Genomic DNA, 25,278 nt, shown 5'->3' on the forward strand with positions numbered 1-25,278 from the left:
AATTTATTCCATTTTTGCCAGTTATTTATTCAATACTTTTTGTTGCGTCCACAAAACTATTTTTAAATAAAAAATCAAATTAATGCAAGATTGTAAGAAAAGGAATATGTTTTAAATCAGTGTATATATTTTAATTTATTTATTAAGCTAAAGACATTGATAAAAGATTTTTAGTTCCAAATTGCAAAAAAACTTAAAATGAAAAAGTGTGGAAAGCTTCCAAGAGATTAAAATAGTATGCAGGAATCAATAAGAAGATGTAACATGATAAATTAATCAATCATTCAAAACAAATAAAAAGTATGACACATTGTTAAGTTTTCAATTTTGTGAGTGATTAAGGGATTAAACATAACAAATCGTTGACTTAAAAATTGATATTAATATGGCATCAAGTAGTTCAGGGGTAAAATGTTAACACAATTTGGAGCTGCCGCATGGAAGGATGGTCGTAAATCAATGGTTGACGCATACAATGTTTGTAAGTTTCTCAAAAATTGCTAAAAAAAACTTAATGTCTTTTCTTTCGTTGTCAAACAACCCAAACAGGGGATTTACTCTCTTTAAAAATTTTGGCCTTGACTACACCGGCAACAAGGTATTTCTACTTCAAAAAACATGAAGTAAATTTCTATTGCTGCGTTGCGCTGCTGATGACCTCCATCCATCTGCCAAAAGTGTACTCGCTCTCAGCCCTGAAGAAGTAGACGTGCGTTTTGAACTGCAACTTAAAGACAAAGTCCTTGGCGATTCCGTCTTTTTCGTCCGGCTGTGAAACAGTGTAGCCCAAGAGAGGCAAACTAGCCAGAGGTGCATCGTCCTGGAGAAAAATATTATAAATTAGACAACCTTATAATGAGAAAATTTTTCAAACTGGTATTTACCTGAAAAGTCTTGTAGAAAAAGAGGCAAAAATTCGTGAAGACCACCCACAACTTTTGCCAGCCATTGCTGTTCTTAAATTTCCGAAGCAAAAATCCACTCAACTGGTTCTGGTGATTATTTGCAAAAATTAGTTGAGATTTAAATAAATTTCATTCCTTAAACTGACCTCTACTGCTCTGAGCTGATCCTCCAAACCTAAGCTGGCGCCCCGGTGCCAGCAAACATGGACACTGGTGTTGCTGCGTTGAGCGGAAGTTACAGCTTTTTGTTGCTGAGGCTCATCAATGCCAGGCAACACCTCGTCCGATGAGCTGCACGAAGACAAAACCGGACTGAACGCCTTCGACTCTTCCGCCTCCCTGATGGCAGCCAGCACAGCTGTCAGCCACCGATCCCTCTCCTCGATTGTGTTGGCAGCGACCACAGTCACTCTGAAAGCCACATTTAAAATACAAAATTTCAAAGCAATTCTATGGAAACTAACCTGCCCCTTGAGGTGAAGGCCATGCAGTGTTGAGCACCCTGACTCTCCTCGGTCTCCTCTGCCAAGAGGCCTCTCAAGGGCAGTTGTCCGTGTACTTTGAACTCCTGCTGACTGCCAGCATTGCTTGTCGGGACACATCTGCTGCAGTAGAGAAGTACATCCGAGAACTGAAAGAAATTGCATACTCAATAAATAAGTTAAGTTAAAAGTTTTAAATTTAACTAAAATAAAATAAAAACTCCGCAATGGATCCCAATTTTGGGAAAGAATTTGTAAATAGATTAAGATCAATCAATCATTTGAACATTGCTGGGCGTCAATTGGCATCTTAAGAGAAAAAATTGGCCCGCAGACCCATGAAGGGAAAATAAATTTCTAGTAAAGAAAAAGTTTGGATTTTTTTACTCGTTTTTTACTTTCCTTTAAATTCAATTCCCATTCATTTCCTAATTTTCATTAGCTAAGTTGATAAAATTAACTTACATATACTTTACATTTTTTTTTAACTAATTTGAACAGAAAAACGCACGCACACTAACAATTATCTGAGAATTAATTTAAAAACTAATTAAGAAAAGTTCCGGGGAAGCACCGATTCAATTAATTAAATTTATCAAATTTGGGAACGAAAATAATTTTTGTATTTTTAAACTTACCAAAAGGAAGAGCCGCTGTTGGAATCCCTTCCTCGAGAGCTTCATGAGACACCCCTGCCTCAAAAACTGCTGCCTGCCAGCCAAAACCTCTCCACAGCCAGCGACGTGACGTCGGAGCTCACTGAGCTGGGCCCAGCTCTCCTGCAAATCGATTGAATTCAACACAAGCCAATTTACTCCGATTTGATATTACAGAGGTGCGCAGTTCGACAGACAACTTTTGAATGATGGGTGCCAATTTTTGTTTAGCTTCTGTGCAGCTCTGGTAGTCAGAGTGTTGTGGTCCATAATGTTTAATGAGTCCTGGAGTGGAAAACTTTTAATTAAGGATTTGTTACAAAACTCAAATTCCTCACGGTCCAAGAGCCGATCGTAATGCAGCATTCGGTGCAATGGCTTCAGGGCCAACAAGGTCAGAGGTAGGTAGCAAACTTTCTGAGCTTCAAAATCCCTGTGGAGGGTCAAAAGACGCCTCGACTGGCGCAGGGCGAGGTCCAAAGTTTCTAATACAGCTCTGTGCTTTGCGATGTAAGTTTCGTAGAGCTGAGCAGGAGAAAAGTTTAGAGGAATATTTTCAAAAGTTGGATTAGAACTTACAGGGATCATATTCATGTTGTTGGCCAGGACGTCTCCAATTCTCTGCTGCTCGCCTTTCAGCGGCGTGTTGTGACTTCGACCTTCCCAGCACGAGAGTCTGGTGTCAACCTCTCTCAGAAAAGCAGTGTGGAACTGCAGCAGCGGAGCCACTAGATTGATGAGGCCTTTAAGGGCATCCAGCTCATTGGTTGGCTCCTCTTTAGCCAACTCCTCTCGCAACCACTGAAATTAATTGTAATTTAGTTTTTTATTTAATATAAAATCTCCAAAATATTGGTAAATTTCATCACCAGCACAAATTACTTGAAGTTAAATTTATCCAATAGTTTCTCTTTTCTTATTCTTTAAATAATAATGTAACTTTAAACTTTCTCATACCACAACAATAACTTCCAGGTCTTTTTTGTATGTTCTCTCCGTCATCAACAATTCCTTTGCCATAAAGTAAGCTCGGTCAGAGGGAAATCTCTGTAATTTAAAATGATTTAGTATTTAAAATTTTTACCCTCCACTTTTAATACCCTTCTGCGAATGTCAACATCAATGGGAGGACTGATGTAGCTGTTCTCATTATTGCTAGGTGGAAACATGGGATACACAGGAGCAACGATGGGCGACATGTGTCCGTTTGTAGGCGTCACAAAGGCTTGGTGAATTTCTGGCTTGACAATGCCTCTGGGAGGCTCACTGCAATTAATAAAAAAAAACGATGTTAGTTTTGTCTTGAGATAAAACCAGCAGATTTTGTTACTGTGGCGTTGAAGCAACAATGACTGGTTTGGGCGACACAGGTGGAAGAGTCCTCGTCATTGGAGGCTGGTAAGGAGGCGGAGGAGTGATGTCGTGCCGATTCAGCATTTTTGGGCTCATATCCACAGCTGAAATCGAAAAAGAGGTTAGACCGTGGTCATAAAATTTATGGGAAATATAGCAAAATGCACGATCAATAGCTATCATTGAAATTTTAATATTTTTGAACTTTCAAGGAAAGAGATTTGATTTTTTTTTATAACCATGCTTCAAATTAAAATCAAGAAGTGACATGCCCAATAACAATATAAATTCCTATTTAAGCTGAAAAGGAAACATAAATCATATATATATTGATATTTGTCAAACTGCTGAGGTATATTTGAACCAAGGTATAATTTGGAAAACATGCCAAATTTTAATATGCTTTGAATTGTTTCAGTCTACAATTTTGTTTTGTTTAAACAAACTGCAAAGATTACTGCTTGTTTGATTGTTTTTAAGTAGAAGTGACACACAAAATTTCCATGCCAAAACAGATTGAGTTCAACATACCCCAAGTTAGTCGTCAATGTTGGTTAGTAAAGCGGAATGAGAAGTGAGAGCAAGAATGGGTGTGCTTTGTCCATACATTAAAAGAGTCGGGTATGACCAAAACAAGTTTTTATTATTATTGTATAACAGGGTTAAAATTACAATTGTTGAGAGCGAGACTCGTTTTTAGAAATGGGGAGAGAAAATATCATCGCAGAGGTCAACATTTATCGCATCAACTTGAGACTGTCTTTCGTTCTTTCTAGTGTTAATAATTAATAAGGTGCCTTTTGCTTGAATAATAGTTATGGAATGTACAGCAGAGCACAAAACATTTGGATGACTTTAGGTGTGCATCACACTCACACAGAGTCTGCAAATATGCAGACCGTCTCCACTTTTTAACAATTACAGTAACAACCTTTATCTTCCTCAACAGAGATCAATAAATAGCGCTCTTTCGGGGCCGTCGTATTTTTTTCTTTTTTTTTTATAAAGATTAATTGGACGGCCCAACCCAGAACAACCATAATAAACAATAACTTAGTTAATGAGGTTAGAATTTGGCACCGCACTTAAAAAGGAGTTTAAAAAAATTTTAATTCATACTCTATACTTTTTAGTTGATTAAGTCCACCAACAACTTTTGAGCCTTTTCTCTACATGCTCGCCGTTTTTCTCTTTAAAAATTCTAAACATCAATATTCAATATCCAAATTGTTTTTCACATTGATCACTTGCAATACTTGATGATTATAATTTTATTAAATCTCAATATTTTTGCTCAATAAATCTCAAAATTATTTCGTGTGTTCTAACAGTGACTGCCAATCAGCCATGAGGAACCAGTCGTTTGATCAAACTGCGTAGGCCAGGGGTCAAGATTAATAAGAAAAGAATGATTCTCAGCATGTTAATAGTAAGTGTGTCGACTCAAAGGGAAATACAACAAATGGAAACCAATCGTGGTGTGTGTTTGATATCCTGGTTGTTGGTCACTCACTCACATGCATTTCTTTCGAATTAATTTCAAACCAAATAAATTATTATTGCTGGCAATTCTGATGAGATTCACCATAAAATAATTATATGAGTAAGTAAAGAACTTCATGCACAATATAATATATGTATGTATTAATTAAGTATATGTTAAAGGTATGTGTATAAGTGATAATATATTAAAAACTCAGTTCAAACTTTTACATATGTACAGAACGATTAAAATCTTAAACTCACTCACGGTGAGGATTCTATTTCAAATTATGGGTCTACAAGAATGGTGAAATAATGATAACTAATTGTAATGCAGGCCTCTAAAAGCAGCTTCGTGTGGCAGTCACTGTTTTTTCTTTACGTTCATTTAAATAAAAAATGAAATTAATTAAAACTGACGTCACCTTTATGTCAAGGATTTTAATGAGCAAAAATGCAGCAATTAAAATTATTATTATTTTTTTTTAAATATGCGTCATTCCATGGGTGATATAATATTTTTATTTCTGAACGATATGCTACGGGATTGCTGGGTGACGTCAATTTTTCAGCAGTTTTTCAGCCACGAGTGATATTAATCGATAAAAAATATATAGACGTACAAACATCATACAAAGGAGAGTATACAACGCTATTAATATTATAATGTATAATGCTGAACAGTACAATTGCGTTCTTATTAACTTTGCCACCGAATTGATTGATTGAGAGAGAATTAGTGATAGTATGAGCGCACCCCATTCCTGTAGTGCCACGCGTTTCCCATCAGGTCTCGCGCTGTAAAACGCAGAGAGAAGAATTTTAATCGTTAAAAAAGAAGCCAAGCAAATGAAGGCATATATAGTATTTTGTCATAAATATGTATATATATAGAAATGGTGATGCCAACAACAAAAAAGCAGACGAAAAAGAAGCAAGACTAGCTCAGCTACTAAAATGAGGAAAAGCGAACAGAGATAGTAAAAAGGATGTTTTTATGATTGAAATCTGCCATGATGGTCAGCGAAAGAAGTAAGAAAAAAAAACAATTAATTATAAGGTGGGTCTCATCAGAAAAGCTCATGCAACTTGATCAATATAATAATCATATTTAAGTCGGAAAACGTCATCGCCAAAGAAATAGTTGTCAATATTCATCGTCGACTGTGTCGGGCGCTTAATTGACCTGTGATGAGTGGATAAAGCACAAGAGGGATTTGCATGCTAAATGTTCTCATTCCCTAGGGGTTGAGCGCGTGTATCAGGAAACGCAAAATGTGCGGGAAAGTGAGTTTTCGAGAATTGGATCGCACACTGAATTAGTTAAAATGCGGAAAAACGCCCGCGGCCCCTTGATTGATTCTTTCACACCTCCGACTGCTTGGAGGGGAAGTTTGGGATTCTGTCGGTGTCCGGTGCCGTGACAACGCGACCTCTACGCACTTCCAGCGAAACGGCCACGCGGTGGCGCGCCCTCGGAAGGGTGTTGCTGTGGGCCTCCTTGCTCGGCGCCACGTCTTTTTGCTTTTTCTGCCTGGGGAACGTGTTGTGCCCAGACGTGGTAGGCTTGATCGGAATGATCACTCGCTGGCCCTTGAAGCCCGAAGTCGGCGGGTCGTCGCGTTTGTTGTGCCTGCGGGGCAGGGTGTGCGACGTGTGGGCGACCGAGAGCTTTTCGAAAGGGTCCTTGAGTCGTCGCGGCAACGTGTGGCAACCGGACGCGTACGGACTCTGATAGTCAAAGTCAATAAAGGGCCGACGTCTTTCAGCTGGAGGCACAATGAACACGTCCTCCTCCTTGAAGGAGGGAGACACATTGATGAAGTCTGGTGGCGGCGGCGGCAGTTCGTCTCCCCAGCCGCTTTCGTCCATTAAACTGGGACGACCAAAGTCTGGAGGGGGTGGTGGGAGAGGGAGATCTGGAGACATCATGTCATCATCGTCTTCGTGGGTGGGTGGGGTGGAAGGGGGCGTGCAGGTTATGGGGGTGAAAAAGTCGGGTTGGGTAGTGACCGTGACGGGGATGTCGTAGCGAGACGAGTTCGAGCTTGGCGAGTCCTGCAGGGTGGCCTGGTTTTCGTCTGTTGAGGACGAGTCAAATGGAAGGGTGACAGGACTGGCCTGCTCTGGCCGCACCTCCAGATAAAACGTCTCCAGGAACGAGGCACTGCTGACTGAAGGAGCGATGTAGGTGCTGGCTGTGACCGATTGTGGTGGTGGCTCCAAGGTCACAGTTTTACTTGTCTCTTCCTTCACCAAATCCGGAGAACTCCGTCGCTTCTTCTCCTTCTCAACTTGTTCAGAAGAAGATGGGTCTGAAGACAAACTGTTTTCGCCTTTCCCGGCCCCACTGGAGATTTCGCTGTTTGTGTCATCCGAGTCTGAGGAGGATAGTTTGCTGTCTTCTCCTTCCCCCTCCTCCTCTGTAGATCGCTCTTGTTCAGAAGTAGTTGATCTTTCACTAATTCTGGACAAGGTTCGAGCTGGTGGAAAAGTGGAGGCGAGAGCGTAGTCTAGCAAGACGTTGGTGCCATTTGCACCGACTCCAGTTGTTTCAACAAAAACTGGATTGTCATCTTCAAGGCTTGAACTTCCACTGGAATCCAACATTGCCCTCCGAAGGCCTTCAATGTGAGTTCTACGAGACAAGGCGTGGTCTGAAAGAGTGGTTTTTGATCTGTGATTTAATTCTTCCTCCTCGCTTGAGCTCGGAACGTAACTAGATTTTGTCTGTCTCGGTTTCACGTAGGCGTCATCCTCTTCACTTGAGCTTGGAGGGTAGCTGCAGCGGCGAGTGGGATTTTCACGACGGCGAGGATTTTTGAATAATTCTTGCGCAGTTGGTGGCGCCGGCTTTTTGGTCAAGTCGTGTGTCGAGTGGTAGAGCGACTCGTTGGTTTTTCGGGGTTTTAGGTCTTCATGGAATTCGGCCGTTTGATTGCGACCACCTTCGCTTGCTCTTCGCGGCTTTTTGACGTCATCGCTAATTTTTACTTCAAACTCGGCTGCGTCCTTCTCTATTTGCGTCATGGGACAGCTCGCTCGCCGCTTGTCAGGGTTGAAGAAAACTAAATCGTCATCGCTGGGTATTTTTTCCAGAGACTGCAAAATAAATCTCTCTAACTCACTCTGCTTTTCGTCACCAGTTTTAGGAGGATCGTCTTCACTTGAGCTTTTCATGATAGCCCTGATCAAAACCTTTTCCAACTCCAGCGCTTGTTGAACCGGATTTGCAGTTGCTGCATCTAAAGAGGATTGTCTGAATAAAGCTTCGTCGTCAGTGCTAGAGTTGCGAATTAATGCCCTGATGAGGGCCTTTTCAAGTTCTGCAGGGTCATTGGCAGCTTCTTCTAGGCTGCTGGCTTGCGTTGTTTCGACTGTGATTCTTGTTGAGTCTATTGATGACTGTTTAGCAATGTATGATTCATCTTCGGTGCTCGTGCTTCGCATTATGGCTCTGATGAGAATTTTTTCAAGCTCGCTAGGGTCTGACGTTTCCATGATGACTCTGTCAATTGATGTCTGCCGGCTGAGCAAACCTTCTTCATCAGTGCTGGATGTGCGCATCAGGGCTCGAATCAATTTCCTCTCCAACTCGCTCATTGAGTCTTGGCGCAAATCTTCGCCCAGCAACGGCCGACGGGGTTTTGGGTCTTCAATATTCACTCTGGTTGAGTCAATGCTGACAGGAAGACCAGAGTAGTCAGAGTCGTCCTCACTGGACGCTTTCAAGGCTTTACGGCGCTCTTCAAGAGTCCGTGTTAGATCACAGGACTCCTCTCTGATTTCTGGAATAATTCGTTGTTTTATATCTCGGCTCTCTAGATCAGAGTCATCCGAAGCCATTTTATTTTTTCTGCTTGTGTCGCTGTTCAAACAAGCGTCAGAGTCTTCAGACATGGACGCAGTCCGATTCAGGCTATGCTTTCGTGCCACATGACGTGGCGTCACAACAGTCCTGGCCGTCTCAGTGTCATCGGATTCCTCAGACATGCTTTTCATTCTAGAAAAACTAGAGCGCCGCGGCTGTGAATCTTCAGTCGGCGGACTCGGCACCTCATCCTTGCCCTCATCTTCCTCTTCATCGAGTCTTTCTAGAGGACTAGGCGACCGTGGTGCTTCTTCAACCCTTTCAGAGTTGTCCGTAACTGAATCGGCATAAACCTCTGCGTACGGCGGCTCTTCGGATTCAGTAGACGCCTGCTTCTCCTCAGTGAGAACAACGCGCGCCGAATCTATTGGCCTCGGGTGTTCCTCTTCCTCGACGCCGGACAGCATGAAGGCCATTTTCAAGCCATGAACATCAGCCCGGCGCTGCTCGATTGAAACCACCTTTGGTGGGTCTTCCATTGAGTTTTCATCCATGGTGTCATCCTCGCTAGAGAAAGCGTTGGTCGGTGGCAAATGGTGCAGGGCAACGACGTCCAGCCCTTTTGCTTTAGGAATTTTTTGCCTCCGTTGCTCAAGGGAATTTCGTGCAAAAAGGGCCACCGGTGACTTGCAGGCGCCGTCCGTGTGGCTGTTGAATACCCTCCTTCTGGGAGTTGCCCTTCGAGCGCGGTGGTCAGAAGAGCTTTCCGAGCCAGAGCCGCTGTCTGACTGCTGGAAGTGCCGCTTGTGAAGGACATAGTCGATATCCTGCTGCTGCTTTGGTTCACCCGGTTCATCTAGAATATCAACAGAGGCTTGATGCATTAAAATTTTTGGCGAAATAGGTGGTGGTGACTTCATTGGAGAGGCCGCTTCGTTGTTGGGGATGAAAAGAGATTGCCTGGGGGAAGTTGGTGATTTTGGAGACCTTGTCCCGTCTGATGGGAAAAAGCGTCCTGTTGGGCTGCAAGGGTCCATTCGAGGGGACAGGAGTGCGCGAGGGGAAAGTAGAGCGCGTGGCGAAGTTGGAACTCCGCTGGGCGGAGGGGGTGACTTAAGGGGTCGCGATTCTCGTTCTTTTGGGGGTGGCGAAACAGACGGCGAGTCTGGAATTAATGGCTGCCTAGGAGAGTAGGGTGGGATTTCGGGAACACCGGCAGGGTAGAATCGAGCGTTTTTCCCATTTGTCGGGGACACGACGCGTTCACCAGGTTCTGGGAAGTAAAACACGCTTGAACCTGGCGGAGGGGATGGGAGGCGACCGCTGGGAAAACGGGCACTCAACGGGCGGGGACTGAGTTGCGTTTCCTGAGCTGGGAACATTTCGGGAGAGGAGCATGACGAGGGGATTTTTTCCTCTTCCTCGGTAGGGTCAACCCTGGCCTCCACATATTGATCGCTCGAATCCTCATCCGAGTACAAACGTCGGAGTCCCACTGGACACAAAATTGGCTCGCTCCGCACGCCGCCAAAAGTGGCCTGCATCGGCTGCTGTTGGCGGCAGTGCGTGCAGAACCGGTGGTCGCCTGGCTTGTCTACATAACTAATCTGGTTAGCATAAAAGGGTTCAAAAGGTTTTCTTTCATGAAAGCGGTACTGGTCGGACGCACGATCGTCGTCATCGTCATCAGTCGTGGTCACTGCCTCGGCAAGGCTGTGCGAGGGTTCGCTTTTGGCCAGCCGCAGCTGGTTCTCCTCGCACTTTTCCTTGCGGGCAGGGTCACTCCGCGTCCGACCCAAAAGCCGGTGCGTAACCGCCACGTTTTTATAAGGAGGCTCTTCCTCCTCCTCCTCATCTTCGTCATCGTCGCTACCCTCGTTCAACAGGTCATAAGAATCGTGGGAAATGTCATCGTGGGACATGTTACTACTTTTTTCCGGATAGCTACTCAAAAAAGGCTCGCTGCCTAGCTGAGGGTCAGAGGCCCTACTGGGCAAATTGGAGCTGCCCTCAGGGCTCTTACCCCCCTGCCCCCCATTCAACCCATTACTAGGGAGTGTGTTCTGACCTGCTGGTGGTGGGCTTGGGCTTGAAGCTGCCGAAGTCGGAGGACTCATTGTGTCCTGGCGTGAAGTGGGTCTGCCAAGGCCGGCGAGACCTTGGTGCGAGTGGTGGTGTGCGTGATGATGGTGGTGGTGCTCAATTGTGTGCGCAGGGGAAGTGCAAGGTGCGCTGCCAGGGTAACGCCCACCTGGAGAGCCAGGGTCCTCCAGGGTCATCGATCCACATGACAAGGAAGCTGGGGTGCCAGCTGCAATTTATTTTGATTAGGGACAATAAATTAAGAATTGAGAAAAAGGACGTACCAACAGCGTTGTCACCTAAAGGCAGTAGAGGGTGCGCAGAAATACTTGTCCCTACGCTGGCCACGCTAGAGTGAACACAGCGTGAATGCCTGAATGACTGTGAGCGAGGTGGAATGGCAGATCTCTCAAAATTTTGCCTTTTGACGTAGTTTTCTCGAACGAACTCAACAATTTGCTTTTGAGTTCGGCCACTGTATCTGTTTTTTTAAATAAAATTTAATAAGTCAACTTTGAATGCAGATCAAATTTATGATTTAAACCTGAATGATGAGCCACGACTAATTACTCGTGCTTTTTGTCGAGCCTGAGGTTTAACGGTGGCACATCGGAAGAAACCGTGGTGCTCAACACATTTTTTCCAAAAATTCTTGCACTCGTTTCGACCCTCAAAGAAAAATTCCACAGTATCTTTATAATAACCCTGCAAAGACACGATAAGAAGTTAATAAAACATAATATTGCAAATCTATGTTGCAAACAAAAGCCAACTTTTAATTAAGTAAAATGTACCTCAGTCTTCTGCAATCCAGGGCCAGCACCAAACACCAAAGCACCCAAAATAAAAATAAAAATCACCAAGTTAGTCGGAGAGAAACAATCGCCATAATCGAAAGCTAAATTGAATATATTTCATCATTACTTACATAACCCTCCGGGTGCAATTTGATTAAAAATCTTTTTCTCTTGAAACTTAGTTTTCGGATTTTTGCCCAAGAGAATGTGTTGATTTTTGTGTAGTTTTGAAAGACCAGAATTCCCATATGAGCCACAGCCAGATTAAGAGGTACTCCTTCGTGGTCCTAAAATATTCAAGGGTAATTTAAATAAGTAACAAAAACTTTTTTCTACCTTGGCTGGATGCATTTTCACGCCATACAATTCACATCTCCTAGCAGTTTCCAACAAGTTTAGATCTGCTTCAGCAGGACTCTGGCCACTGTTGAAAAAAAAATTTAGAAAAAAAGTAAAATATAACATTCAGAAGTTTTAACATACGCATGCTTCTTGTGATTCTCCATAATTTTGCGCTCAAGTTCAGCATCTTGGTGCGGAACAAATTTGTAAGACGACAAATAAGTATGATCTGGGTAGTCTTCCACAACATAATCACCACATTCAGCTAAAAATTGGAACCGTCAAGACTTTTAATTGGAGAGCAGCTATTTAAACGCTTACATTGCACAATGTAGGAGGCCATGAGAGCTGCGGTGTTGTCGTTGCACTGCAACAGTCCGTGGGCCAAATCTCTCTTAACCTGCAGGCACAGCAAGTACCTCGTAAACTCCTCCTCCAAGTGAGCAGGGTCCGGTGTGTAAAACTTGGTATAGAATCTCAAAAGGTTCTCTGGAAGGGTTAGGCCGACCTGTCGACTCAATGGCTTTTCCAGGTCCAGCCAGTACTGAAAAAAGACCACGCAAATAAATAAATTGATTAAAAAAATTTATGATATGAATTTAAATTCTAAGAACTCACTCTAGCGCCTGTGTTGAGGTCTGTGTACTCAAGTCCAAAATAATCTGCCTCGAGTAGGTTGAGCTGCCTGCAGACCTGGTCGAAAAGCAACTTCCCCAAGGCTTTGGCCTGAAATGATATTATTCTCAAATTTATAATTTTTTTACTCACTAATTAATAAATTAATAGATAAATAAATTTTCCATTTCAATAAAAACATTTAATTAAAGAGAGCAGTTTTTGCCACAAAAATTACAACAGATAGTCTGCATGGTTTCGAGTTTCACTCGAAATGACTTAACACAAATGTGCTGGATGGATGGTGTCTGGTTACAGGCCAGACTTGTTGCAGGCAGGATATTAAATTTACTAAGTTTAGTGTTTCTGCAAGCCAGGCGCCGCAGTATTTTTATTTAATATCTTGTTGTTTATTCGACTTGAAGTTTGAAATAAGTATTATTAATACAAATACAATTGTGAGATTATGAATAATTGAGACTTGTGCAAGCATATATTATTATTCTTAGCAGTCAAATGCAAGAAAAGAAAAGAAAATTTAATTTAAATTTAATCAGGATAGAACAATCTGTAAGTTAAATTTAATGAATAAATAACTCCAGACAGGATTTTTATTCTTATTTTGTAAAAATTGTGGAAAAAAATAGCAAATGTACCGGTTTCAGTCACATTCTGAGACTCTTAATTTGTAGGCAAACAAAATGATATTTAAATCCGCAAAAATTACTCATTTTTCATAAAAATGAAAAAAAATTTAATCTTCATTTTAACTTAAAAATAATGTGAAATCAATCATAATTTTATGATTTTTTTTTAATTCTTCTCATTTTAATTGATTTAAGATAAATTTGAATTTTCAAATTCAAAATACAAACCTGAACTTGGAACATGGTGATTGAGTCATCGAGCATTTGGACTCGAACCGCAAGGATTTTGCCACCCTTCTTGGGCGTGGCAGGCGGCGTTTTCGATGGGTCGGCGCTGATGCCCCCGATGGAGGAGCCCCCCGGGGTGAGGGGGGTCGAGTGCGAGTGGCGGAGGCTGCCGTAGTGTGACATGCACGCACCGCTCGGCTCAGGCATTCTTCGGGAAGTCATTCAGCCTGCAACAAACAAATCAATCAATCAATCAAAACCTCTGCAAAATTTTATTTTTAATTTTTTTTAAAAACCTTTTTGATTTGCATGTTTAATACATAAGATATGAGGAAAGGTTTATAGAAGAGTTTCGAACGGATGCGAGAGACGCGAATCGATTTTCAAGCGCACGTACGGAAACCAGGAAAGGGGAAAATATGAGAAAAAATAACGTGGCAGGAGCTGCATGAGAGATTAAAAATATCTCGGCATTCGAATCTGACGGCCACTCGAGTACAACGCGGCGACGGTGAACGTGCGGCCCCGAGAAACCGAGATGTTTACTCACGGTGCTTTTATGTCAGCCGAGACCGAGCATGTGCTAAAATTTCATTAGATCGGCTAGAAAGAAAATATGCCGCTTTAATCCTGACATTCATTTTAAACGCGAGTGGGTTGACTGACTCGGAACATGGTCAGCGTAAAATTATCATAATTAAAAAGTGGTTATTTAAGTTCTAAATTTACATGTATCTTTAAATTTTTTAATGTTTCAAAATAATTTTAAAATAAATAAATTTGATTATTTAATTTCACTAGGTGAGATATCATTGTAGCGATTTCTCTTAAAAAATATTAATCTCCTTGTTTTCAATTCACTGTGAAAAAATTTAAAATTCCTTCCATTGCCAAAAATTATATTATTTTAAATTTTTATTTCAAAGTCAAACGTTCATGGATGCAATGAGAGATTTTTCACTGCAATAAGATGCTGAATTGAATTTCCATTCATTCTTTGCTTTGGGAATTACTTTGCCAACATAGAGACATTGGACAGCAGCCCATCGATCCGCAGACTTTTCCGGAGGCCTTTACGGAGCTCACAGTATCTGTTTTTCTCGCAATTATCTGACAATTGATTTTGCAGTGGTGAGCCTGGTTGGTCGTAAAGTCGAGGAGCTTCGATCCGCGGCGACATAAAAAATTCAGCAGACTTTGCGGCATTTCAAAACTAGTTTTGTCCGCGCTCTGCATCAGAATGGACTGCGAGAAATTGCGCCGAAAATGGAATGCTGCGCCTAATGGCAAAAGCAGCCGGTTTTCCGTTTCTTTCGCTGCAACCGCAAGTATCGGTCTTTTAAAAAATGAAGTGCTTCTGTGTGGATTTCAATTTTTAATATTCGTTCTCTTCCACGCATCATTGTAAACTGCAAACAAGAGTTGCGAAATTAAACGTAAAGTACAAAAACTTGTATAAATAAGACAGATTTTTACAATCAAAGTGATAATTAATTTTTATTATTATCTTCTTTTGTTATGCAAAGTTTTTTGGCAATTTGAAACGGTTGATTGATTCAAGATATCAAAGAAATAGAGAAAATACTTTTTGGTTTAAAAAGCGAATAATTTTTTATTACTCCAGTCTAGCAGGTTATAGATTTTATTCAAATGAAAGCAAAAGTTTCAGAAATTTTGGATTTGCTGGCAACTTTTGATCTTTTCTGGTGCATCGATTGCACCGAGTTTGAAATTTTGATGCACGCGTAGCTAATTACAAAGCGAGAGTGGCTCTTGATGGGCGCATCGTCGTCGACGGCGCGCACTCTGCGACTCGCGCATAATTAATATTCATCAGTAACACCGCAGTTGACTCAACCAGTTGACCCTGTTTCGTAATTAGCCATCCCGCCAGCAGCCGGTCGACCGAGGAGCGTCAACAAAGGACCTTCCAGACGCAACGCATCGACCCCGCGCGACCCCACCCATCTGAATTGTTCATTCCGAGAGAGACTCGCGCGGAACAGGGGTGTTTATTTATTTTGTTTATTTCGGTGGCGAGTTAAATTTGTTCTCGTGGGACCAATAAGAGCGGACGAGATCTCAATATTTGCGATCGCGATCAGCCTTACAGGTTCTATCATTGCCTCTGATCTTAGATATCTGCAAGGTATGAAATATTTCTTATGAAATATTTCTTATCATTTTTAGTCCTAAACCAATGAATTAAAGCAGAATTGCCTCCTGTTCCTCCCTTAAAGTTTTTTGGATTGTTGAGATTTTGGTGACACCGAGATTTTTCTGTTAAACTTTTACAAGCGCCAAATTATTAAACATGAAACTTTGCACATCTCAATAATTTAGTGTAATTTAGGTATCGTACATGAAATTTATAATCGGGTCCTAAACCATGAATAAAATAGGAATTTATTCCTTTTCTCCCTTCAAAATTATTAGGTTCGTCAAGGATTTTCATATCATTTTATGAAATAAGCGCCAGAATATTTTGACAAATGGAATTCTGCACGCATCTGAAAATCTTCAGTTTCATATATTAAAATTTTTAATCAGGTTTATAGTCCTAAACCTTGAATTAAAGCATATTTGGTCCCTGTTCCTCCATAAAAGTCATTAGGATTGTTGAGATTTCAGTTCATTTTTTTAAAGCGGCAAATTATACTGACACATGGAACTCTTCAAATATTTATATCTGAAAAACTTGCAAGTTTTGTAAATAAGAATTTCTATTAAATAAAAGCAAATAGAATAATTTTTATTAAGGTTAAGCTCATGTAAATGATTATTTATTTTCCAATATTTTTTTTCCATTTGAAGCCAGTCTTTTCCAGATAATGTAATTATTTAGGATTCTATTAATTAATTAAACATTGCCTGAATTTGATAAGTTTTAGAAAAATAAGGTATTAATGGCAGAGCTTTAATTTAATTAAACAGGCAAAACTTATAATGACCCGTGACATTTCATCTTTTGTTTGTCTCCGGAGCGCCCCGGGTCATGCAGGATGAAATTGGTCCGCGTGTTTCGCTGCCAAACGAAAAAAGTCTCTACATAATTAAAGCATGTGATGACCGCATCATCAACTCGTGACTTTTTTTAGCAGCCAGACTGGGTGAATTACACCGCCTCTGACAAACCGCGCTGAGCTCATTGTTTGCCACAACCAACATGCCCGCCCGCCTCAGGACGCTAGAAAAAGTTTTTGGCCAGCGCGCATTTTTACTCAGGGTTGTCAAAAAACCTACCACTGATCAATTTCCTCTCGATCTACGATCAGTTTTTGTGTTTCGTTTGATTCAAATTCTCTAATAAAGTGCAGCATCTCTATTAACGTTTGCAGAAAATGACATATTTCAAAGGTTGTCAATGGGTTTATAATTTAATGATTTAATGAAATAAAAATTAATTCTCATTATAATGCCATTTTTCACTAATTTTTAGCAGAATAATTCTAAGCAATGAGAAGGATTAAAAAAAATGTAAACAATAGAAACTAAGTTATTATAAAAAATTGAATCGGAATAGATTTTTAAATAAATTACCGACATGGATTTAACGACTGGAGATATAATTGGGTAAGCCTCAAAAGAGCGACTTTGATGAATTAATCTTCTCCAGAAGCCTCTTGCGATCAGTCTTTTGACTTTGTGCGGTCCATTTAATGTAATCATGCTCGTAAAAATAAATTGCAGTATTGATCAAAGTTGAACGTCCCAAGAGCCGGCGGAGGAGCCGTCGGAGCGATAAAATTTATCAGCTCTGCTCGCTGCGAACTAAAATTAAACGGATTTATATTTGGCCATCTTTCTTGTGCCTTTTCTCCCTTTTTTTTTGGCAACGCCACTCGCGGCCAAGCGCAGGGGCTATCAGTGAGAGAGAGAGAAAGGGAGAGACTAATCACAATCGTCCCAGACACTACTGATATGTAAAACGAATTGCGGAAAAATTAGAAGAATTTATTCAGTTTAATTTTTGGTCCAATTAAGGAATGCTTTTAAAGTGGCTTGTAAATTAAAAATCACAATTTATTATAATGAATGCAATAAAAAATAATACATTTTTTGTATTTTTACTATTTCTGATGCATTTATTTTATTTTTAAAATGATGTAAAAATGTCCGGAATGAGTGAGGAAAATAAATTAATATTTTAATTTTCACTTTAAATTCCTTACTTTTCCATTTCATAACCAACTTGTTGCGAGAGCAAAAAATAATGTTGAAAATAAATTAAAAATTTAACTTGCTTTATTCTGTTATTATTAAAAGATCACATTCTGCTTGATTTTCTCTTGCTATGATGAACAGTAAGCGTAAAATAAAATTGTTATCAATCTCCTTTTTTTAAATAATTTTTCTGTTTCAAATTCTCTCCAAAAATAAAAATATAATTATGTACAAAGGACAAAAAAACTTGATTTAATTTCTAAATATAGGATGTTTCTCTAATGGACATAATTGAAAATAAAAGGATATTTTATAATAATAATTGATGAATAATGAATATTGTAAAAATGTCCGTCGCATGATTAAAATAAATTAATATTTTAATTTGTACTTTAAATTTACTTCTTTATTAAAAAAATATCAAACTCTGTTTGATTTTCTCTTGCTATTGATGAAATAGTAAGCGTTAAATTAAATTGTGATCAATATCCTTTTTACATGTTACTTCTCAATAAAAAAATATGTACGACGGATGAAAGACAAATTTAATTAGTTTCTAAAAATAGGATGTTTCTTGTTTCTCGAATGGACAGAATTAAATAAAAGCAAAAAGGATTGTTTCCCCAGAAGTCAGAGGCGACACAGGCGGAAAACAAAACAGAAGCCCGAACAACGCTAAACAACAACGCCGCGACGATGATTAATTTCTCAATCCGAGTTATGCAACCAGCTTTTCTGTTCTGCGTCTGTTCACCTTCGGCGAGCAAAAAATTGTGTCCAGTCACGAGAGAGATCTAGACATTTTTTTCTTTCTTAACTTTTGGCCGACACAAATTTGGCAGTGGCGCGATTTGCGGGAAAAAATAGTTGGGACACTTTTTTGCAGCGTGGAATTCCGTTTGCTGCGGCGGTGTTGAATTTGCTTTCGTCGCTGGTGAGCAGCTTCTGCGTTTGGCGCTTTTACAGTTATTGTTCGCTGATCATTGTCTGGTGCAGTCTGGCTCGCGCCACTGATCACACACACGCCATAATTAAGTATGCAGCCGTAATCGGGGTCACGCATTCCTCGGCCGGAAAGGAAAATCACTTTGTTTAACTAAATATGAACTGCATAAATAATTTTAATTTCAATTATCAATTATGGCTGCAGCCAAAACATGCACAGAGCAGGATATTGTTTTGATTTGAAAAAAAAAACGTTGGAATAAAAGTCAAATCATGAATATATTAAAATTCTATGAAAAAAATCTAATTTTTATAGCCTTTTCATGCAACTTAGGACTTTATTAATAAATCCTTCATTTATTAAATAAAGTGACGAAATACTTTTATTTTCAGAAACAAATAAAAACTATAGCTAACCTCAATTAAAGTCTTCCAAAAATTTAAATATTTGCTAAATTTTTAATTTTGTACATACGCTGTTTGCAGCAGTTATTTTGACGTCAATTTTTTAAATAAAAAATAAATTTATAAAGTTTATTTGATTATTATAGATTAATAAAGTAATAAATATACAATAAACATAATATAAATTAACGTCTTACGCAATTTTTGAATGCATTTCTACAATCAAGTTAAATATTGGAGTCCACCAAAGTTACAATCTTTAATTTTTTTGAATAAAAATTTCATCTTTAAAATTCCGCCGTTGCCACGAGTCGCTGGCGAGCACTTTTGGCGTGCAATCGATCAAGATTAGGTGCGTGTGAGTGGATTAATCTGGTCGAGTGTTTGCGAAAATTGGCGTCTCGGCGCGCGATTTTGCTCCTCAGGTAAATGAAAGCGATCGGGGGCGTGGGCGGCCCCATTCATTGTGCAGCAGTTCAAAGGGAGAGCAAAGTGGCCGCAGTTGGCTTTTGTGTGCTGCAGCAGCCTCCGACCGGCCGACCCGAAAGACAGACAAAGCGAGGTGTTTGTTATTGTTGCTGATAAGATGGTGTGCGGCGGCGATAACGAGGGGCAAATAACGCCGCACAGCCAGTCCTTGGCGTTCCATTCACAGTCATTTTCTCACAAATTCAAGATTCATTAGAGTTCTTTATTGTAGTTCTTTATTACAAAATTCACAAACAAAAATCAAATTAAAAAAAAAAAAAAAAAAAAAAAATGAACGAAAATGTTTATTAAACCACAAATTAGCAGAAACGCATTTTAATTTTAGCAAGACTGGGGAAGTCTTTTTATTTTTCTTAAAATTTGTTAAATATCAACAATGAATATTTTTTAATTATGAATTATTATTAATTAATCTTCTTGGATGATAAAAATATTAAAAATTTATAAGATACAAATAACTTTAAAATATTATAATACAATTTCAAATATTTCTTGATTTGAGAATTTTCCTTCTGCTTTATGGACACGCCAAAAATTTTTCAGCCTTTAAATTTATGCCTGGATTTTATTGATATTGAACAAAAATAATTACATCATTAACATTTCTTTCAGCAGTTAAAAACTCAATAGAAAAAAATATAATGAAAAATTGAAACCGGGCGAACCTCGTTGCAAAGAAAAAATGAAAAAAATAAAGGACAACTGACCCCAAAGGCGACCTGCGGTCTGCTGGTCGCCTTTGGGGTCAGTTGTCCTTTATTTTTTTTCATTTTTTCTTTGCAACGAGGTTCGCCCGGTTTCAATTTTTCATGAAATCCACCTCGAGTGTTACCATTCAATTTGAAAAAAATATAATTAAAATCTCTTGTAATTTTTTTATTTGTTACATCTTCAACTTTTTTATTGGATTTTTTTTAAAAATTGTTTCAATACATTATACAAATACAAATTATCCCGCACTTCAACTATAAAAAAAATTACTTTCAATTGTGACTTTTATTTAAAATTGAAGCCTAAAAGATGTCACCTTTATTGGGTTCTGTAAAGTCTAATAATTTAGTAAAAATATCCAAATTAATTTAAAAATTCCTCATTTCAAAAATTTATTTATAAAAAAAAAGTGCTTGGTTTTCTTTATTTTGTGTGAAAAACCAGCCTTCAAACAAAACCGGCTTTTCAGCCTGCAGTGAGTCAGGTTTTTTTTGTATCTTTTTGTAGACCAATTTTCTGGGAATCGGATCTTCCCGTTAATTTGCAACTGCCACTTGCCTTTTATAACGTTCTGAAGATAATTTCATTCGATGTGAACACAAACCTTGCTAGAAATTAAATTTCAATTCCACTTAATTACGAAGAGCAAAATTCCCCTTGCAATTATAGTTTCAAAAACAAAAATATAATAAATTTATTATATAATAATATTTGTTTGATGAAGTTGACACTCGAGGAGATGATCATGGATATGAAGAAAATCGGGCTTGTCCTCGTTGCAAAAAATTGTTTTTATTCAAAAACAAAACGGCTTTTTGAATAAAAACAATTTTTACAACGAGGAAAAGCCCGATTTTCTTCATTTCCATAATAATATTTATTTCTTTTAAATTCGGAGCATTTTTAAATTTCAATCTCATTAATTCCATCGAGAATTTTCCGATAAATTGAAGACAACTTTTCTGAGAATCCCGATTTAGCACTACTTTTGGTCGTCGGGAGCTGCTGCTGGCAATTAATTGTCAATTAGAGGCTGAGCTTGTGTCGCTGCTGCCAAGCCAACGGCGCGGACAAAAGAAAGAGCATTGCGGAAAAAATCCATCTGCAGCAGAGCTTTTGTTTGGATTTTTGCGAAAGGGGGCAGCAAAACAAAGAAACGCTCCGTGCAACTCGCAAAAAACAAAATGGGGAGAGAGAGAGAGAGAAAAAATAACATCAACGCGCTGCAAAATCACAAAAATTTTGGCGTGAAAGGGCGATATTTAAAAATGATTAAATTTGAATATGACGGACCGAAAATTTGATGTAATGAAAAATTCAATAATCAATAATTTAAGCCTAAAATTAAGTTGTATGGATAAAAAATTTAATTCAAAAAGACAGTTTTGCACTTCAGAACAATCTTGATAAATTTCCAACTTGATTAATTATTAACTACATGTACATTTTCTTTAAATTATTTTTTAATCAAAACTGTCAAAAAGTCAAAACGTAGTTAATCCGAAATAATTATCACTTTTTTTTCAAAAACTAATTTTTATTTAAATGCAATTTTTTAAATAAATAAAAAAAATTGATGGAATATTAATTTATTGATATTTACAAAAGCAAACTAAAAATTATTTAACATTATCTAAAAATAAAGAGAAAGTAAGGAATTTATTTTCAATTTTGCAAAAAATCAAAGTTCAAATTCAAATAGGGTGTCTCGAGACGAAAACCTGTTAAGCGGAAAAGCCCTTGCGAAAGTAGGTCACGCCAAAAACTCGGTATGTACATTCATGCACCCTCCCCGGCCACCCCCGGTCCGTGAGTGCGATACGCACCCCGTGCGAAATCAATTAAAAGACGGCGGCGAGAACGAGCCTCTTTTCCACCCCACTGAGAAAGAAACTAAACCTATGTTCATAATACGAGGAGTGTCCCGCCCAAAATCAAAACCACCCCAAACAGGGAACAAATATGAAAATCCTAAATTTTGAGCTTTTACAAATTTTATCTAACACCTAAGCCTAGGGGGAAAATATGAATCGTGTGCGTAATTACTTTTTGCACAAACAAGGAAGGGAAGTCATGAAAATTGCAAGAAGGGTTGCAGCCGTCGTTTCAAGAGAGGGCAAACATTGGCTGACCCCGCGCGCACTCGCTCCTCGGGGGTGGCATTGATCCGGCTGGCGAACGGCTCTGGACCATATCTCACTGGACGCTCAGCCGGCCCCGATTCGGGCCTCGGAAGCCCAGCGAAGGCCTCCCGAGACGTCTCGTCGGGCATCGAGAGGTGGCATTGATCGATTCTCGCGCGCCCCCGTGTCTCTCCAGCACCAAAATAAAGGCCCGGAGAGGGACGAATGGAAAAAAATACTCACTCTCTCGGTGTGAATGCAGGGGGCCCGGTGACGCCCGCGAATCGTCAACGGCGGCGCCGCTCGTGCACCGACATGTCCGCACTGCACCCCAAGACGCACAACGAAGGTCTGTCCGTCCGTGCGAATTTGCAATCTCACTTTCTTTTTCGCTCCGCGAGCTTCTTTCCCGAATCTCTTCGTCTGCTCGAGCGTCGAGCCTGCGCCTGCAGCTCCGTTCGCCGTTCACGGTGCGCTCGGCCGCCTCCGCCCGTCTTCGGCTCGCGTCGCGGCCCCCACCGATCTCCCGGGCACCGGAAGTGCTCGCATCTCCGCGCCAGACTTTGTGTTTTTCGCACGTCTTGCTCGTTGATGGGCCGCCAATTCGTCCCGAATTTTAGAGGCGGCCGTGAAAATCGTAAAATGCAGATTCGGTGCAAGAAAATCGGGAAATATAGGCGGTTTTCTTTGAAAAAAATAGCTGGAAAATGAATGGCACTGCTTTAAAACTTTTGAAAATTCCCGCCAACCTCATCTGAGTTGGGGCAAATCTCTTCAGAGGACACTTGCGTGCTGCGACTGCTTGCAAATCAAAAGCGATAAAAACAATAACATCTTCATTCAGATTTTGGAGCCGGACCCCACAATTAATTATCACTTTCCGTTGAAATGGCACTGGAAATCAAAGAAGTCTCGAGCAACAAGTGTTTTGCTGGTTTTCAAAAAGTGTTTTCCCATCAAAGGTTAATTTAGAGATCATTTTTTACATAAATTAATTATTTGAAAGGTCCGTTCTGATCTGAAACACATTGACATATTTTATTTTCTAATTTTTGTATTGATTAAATTTGGCAATTTATCAAATTGACAGTGCATCGACGAAATGTGAGATGAAATTCGCCGTGTATCTTCCTGCCAAGGCGGTGGACAACACGCCCTGTCCTGTCATCTACTGGCTCTCCGGTTTGACCTGCAACGAACTGAACTTTGTCCAGAAGGCCGGTGCTCAAAAAATCGCTTCCGAGCTAGGAATCATCCTCGTCTGCCCTGACACCAGCCCTCGTAATAAACGCTCACAATTTTTAGTTCTAATAAAGTTTTAATTTTGTTATAATACATAATAAGGTGGTTGCAACATTGCTGGTGAGGATGACAGTTGGGACTTTGGAACCGGCGCTGGATTCTACGTGGACGCTACTGAGGAGGCGTGGAAGATAAATTACAGGATGTTCTCCTATGTCACTGTCGAATTGCCCGAGGTTGTCAATAAGAATTTCCCGACCAACGGCAAACAGTCGATCATGGGCCACAGGTTGATTTACCTTTAAAACATTTGTTTGGGAAATTGAAATTTTTGATTCCAGCATGGGTGGTCACGGAGCTCTGGTTTGCGCTCTTCGCACTCCTGGATTTTACTCGTCTGTTTCTGCTTTTGCTCCAATTTGTGCTCCAACTGAGTGTCCTTGGGGCCACAAAGCCTTTTCTGGATATTTGGGTGCTGATAAGGCCAAGTGGGACGAGTACGACGCTTGCAAGCTGGTTTCAAAATACTCGGGGCCCCCTCTCGGAATCCTCGTCAGTCAGGTTGTCTTAATTTGCAAATCAAAATTAACAAAATTCTTAACATGGTATAAAATTTAGGGAGAGTCGGATCAGTTCCTGAAAGACGGACAGCTGCAACCGGAAAAGCTGGTCGAGGCTTGCGCCAAGTCTTGCATGCCTGTCATCTTGAACCGTGACGAAGGTTATGACCACAGCTACTTCTACATCGCCACCTTTATTAATGACCACATTGCACATCACGCCAAATTTTTGTTTGAATAAAAAAAGAACGCTTATTTTTGGAGGGCAGATTTTAATTTTTCAATGAGCTTTTCCTTTCTTTTAAGCAAAATAAATCTTCGGAAAGCTTGCTATCCTAAATACACGGTATTAAAGTAAAATCATAATCCAAAAAATTGTGCCTGGTGTGGTCGTGTGTTCTGCTAAGACTTGCAATGGACTGTAAAGCATTATTATTGAAGCAGTGAAAAATAATAATCAAAACATTTTAATAAAAAAAATCCAACAAAATATTTTTTCTTTTCTTAATATAATATGATTAATAAGCAAATTTTCTTAAATCGCCAAAAACAGGTTAAATTGTCTAGTTCCATCAAAAAAATTTGTGAATTATTCAAATGATTTCAGCCCTATCACTCCAAAAAGAAATCCAAAGGCTCCAAAGCTACGCAGAAGAGCACTTTAATTCTTTTATTAGATTGATGGCACTGTGCAGACACTGGAAATGGCTAACTGGATGTTAAATTAGCTGGAAAAGTGCTTTTGAATATTCATGAAGGAGTTCAACTTTGTCATTCTTTAGAACCTTTCCATAACCTTGACCAGCAAAGTGTGGGAGATGCTCATCGAAAGGTGTCCAAATTTGGAATGCAGACGTTGCTTGCAAGAAGGTCATATGGAGAGTGTGCTGCCATACCTGAAAAGGTTCCCAAAGCTGGAGCACATACTTTTCAGTGGCTATATCTGTGCACCTGAGATGACCTCTGGATCAAATCTCAAAGCACTTTCCAAACCTACGCACTTAGTGCATATTACAATCAATATATACAATCAAAAATTTGGATTATTTTCTGTCTTTCCCCTTTTAAATAAATTAGATTAGACGATATTTTTATTCATTTGAGAAGAATTTCTGTCATCAAGAAGTAAAGTACAAGAATATATCAATATACCAAATGTTGCATGTTTGGCACATCCTCAAATAAATAGATATAACAAGGCTCTCCTGCGGTGCCATGGCTTTCCTGAGAAGCCATGGC

At 39.8% G+C, this 25,278-nt stretch overlaps 2 protein-coding genes across 2 annotated transcripts; one reads left to right on the top strand and one right to left on the bottom strand.

Annotated features, from left to right (window-relative positions):
• Positions 1 to 103: 103 nt before the first annotated feature.
• Positions 104 to 22,696, bottom strand: LOC132199225 (FERM, ARHGEF and pleckstrin domain-containing protein 1). The gene is made up of 21 exons (XM_059623796.1): positions 22,481 to 22,696; positions 13,401 to 13,627; positions 12,529 to 12,636; positions 12,232 to 12,454; positions 12,052 to 12,175; positions 11,905 to 11,992; positions 11,700 to 11,855; positions 11,316 to 11,476; positions 11,056 to 11,252; positions 10,758 to 11,000; positions 3,374 to 3,500; positions 3,144 to 3,309; positions 3,001 to 3,090; positions 2,623 to 2,844; positions 2,382 to 2,568; positions 2,219 to 2,328; positions 2,026 to 2,166; positions 1,370 to 1,536; positions 1,052 to 1,316; positions 885 to 992; positions 104 to 820 (listed from the first exon to the last, which is right to left on the bottom strand). Exons 2-21 carry the CDS (start codon positions 13,620 to 13,622, stop codon positions 632 to 634), a joined length of 3,294 nt encoding a protein of 1,097 aa, XP_059479779.1. The 5' UTR covers positions 13,623 to 13,627; positions 22,481 to 22,696; the 3' UTR covers positions 104 to 631.
• Positions 22,697 to 22,873: 177 nt separating this feature from the next.
• Positions 22,874 to 24,307, top strand: LOC132199226 (S-formylglutathione hydrolase). Its single transcript, XM_059623798.1, has 5 exons — positions 22,874 to 23,199; positions 23,328 to 23,518; positions 23,582 to 23,768; positions 23,821 to 24,040; positions 24,098 to 24,307. The coding sequence occupies exons 1-5, from the start codon at positions 23,126 to 23,128 to the stop codon at positions 24,278 to 24,280; spliced, it is 855 nt and encodes a 284-aa protein (XP_059479781.1). The 5' UTR covers positions 22,874 to 23,125; the 3' UTR covers positions 24,281 to 24,307.
• The last annotated feature ends 971 nt before the right edge of the window (positions 24,308 to 25,278 follow it).

Source organism: Neocloeon triangulifer, unplaced genomic scaffold, assembly GCF_031216515.1.
Source record: "Neocloeon triangulifer isolate White Clay Creek 2 clone unplaced genomic scaffold, ASM3121651v1 ptg000013l, whole genome shotgun sequence".
Lineage (NCBI taxonomy): Eukaryota > Metazoa > Arthropoda > Insecta > Ephemeroptera > Baetidae > Neocloeon > Neocloeon triangulifer.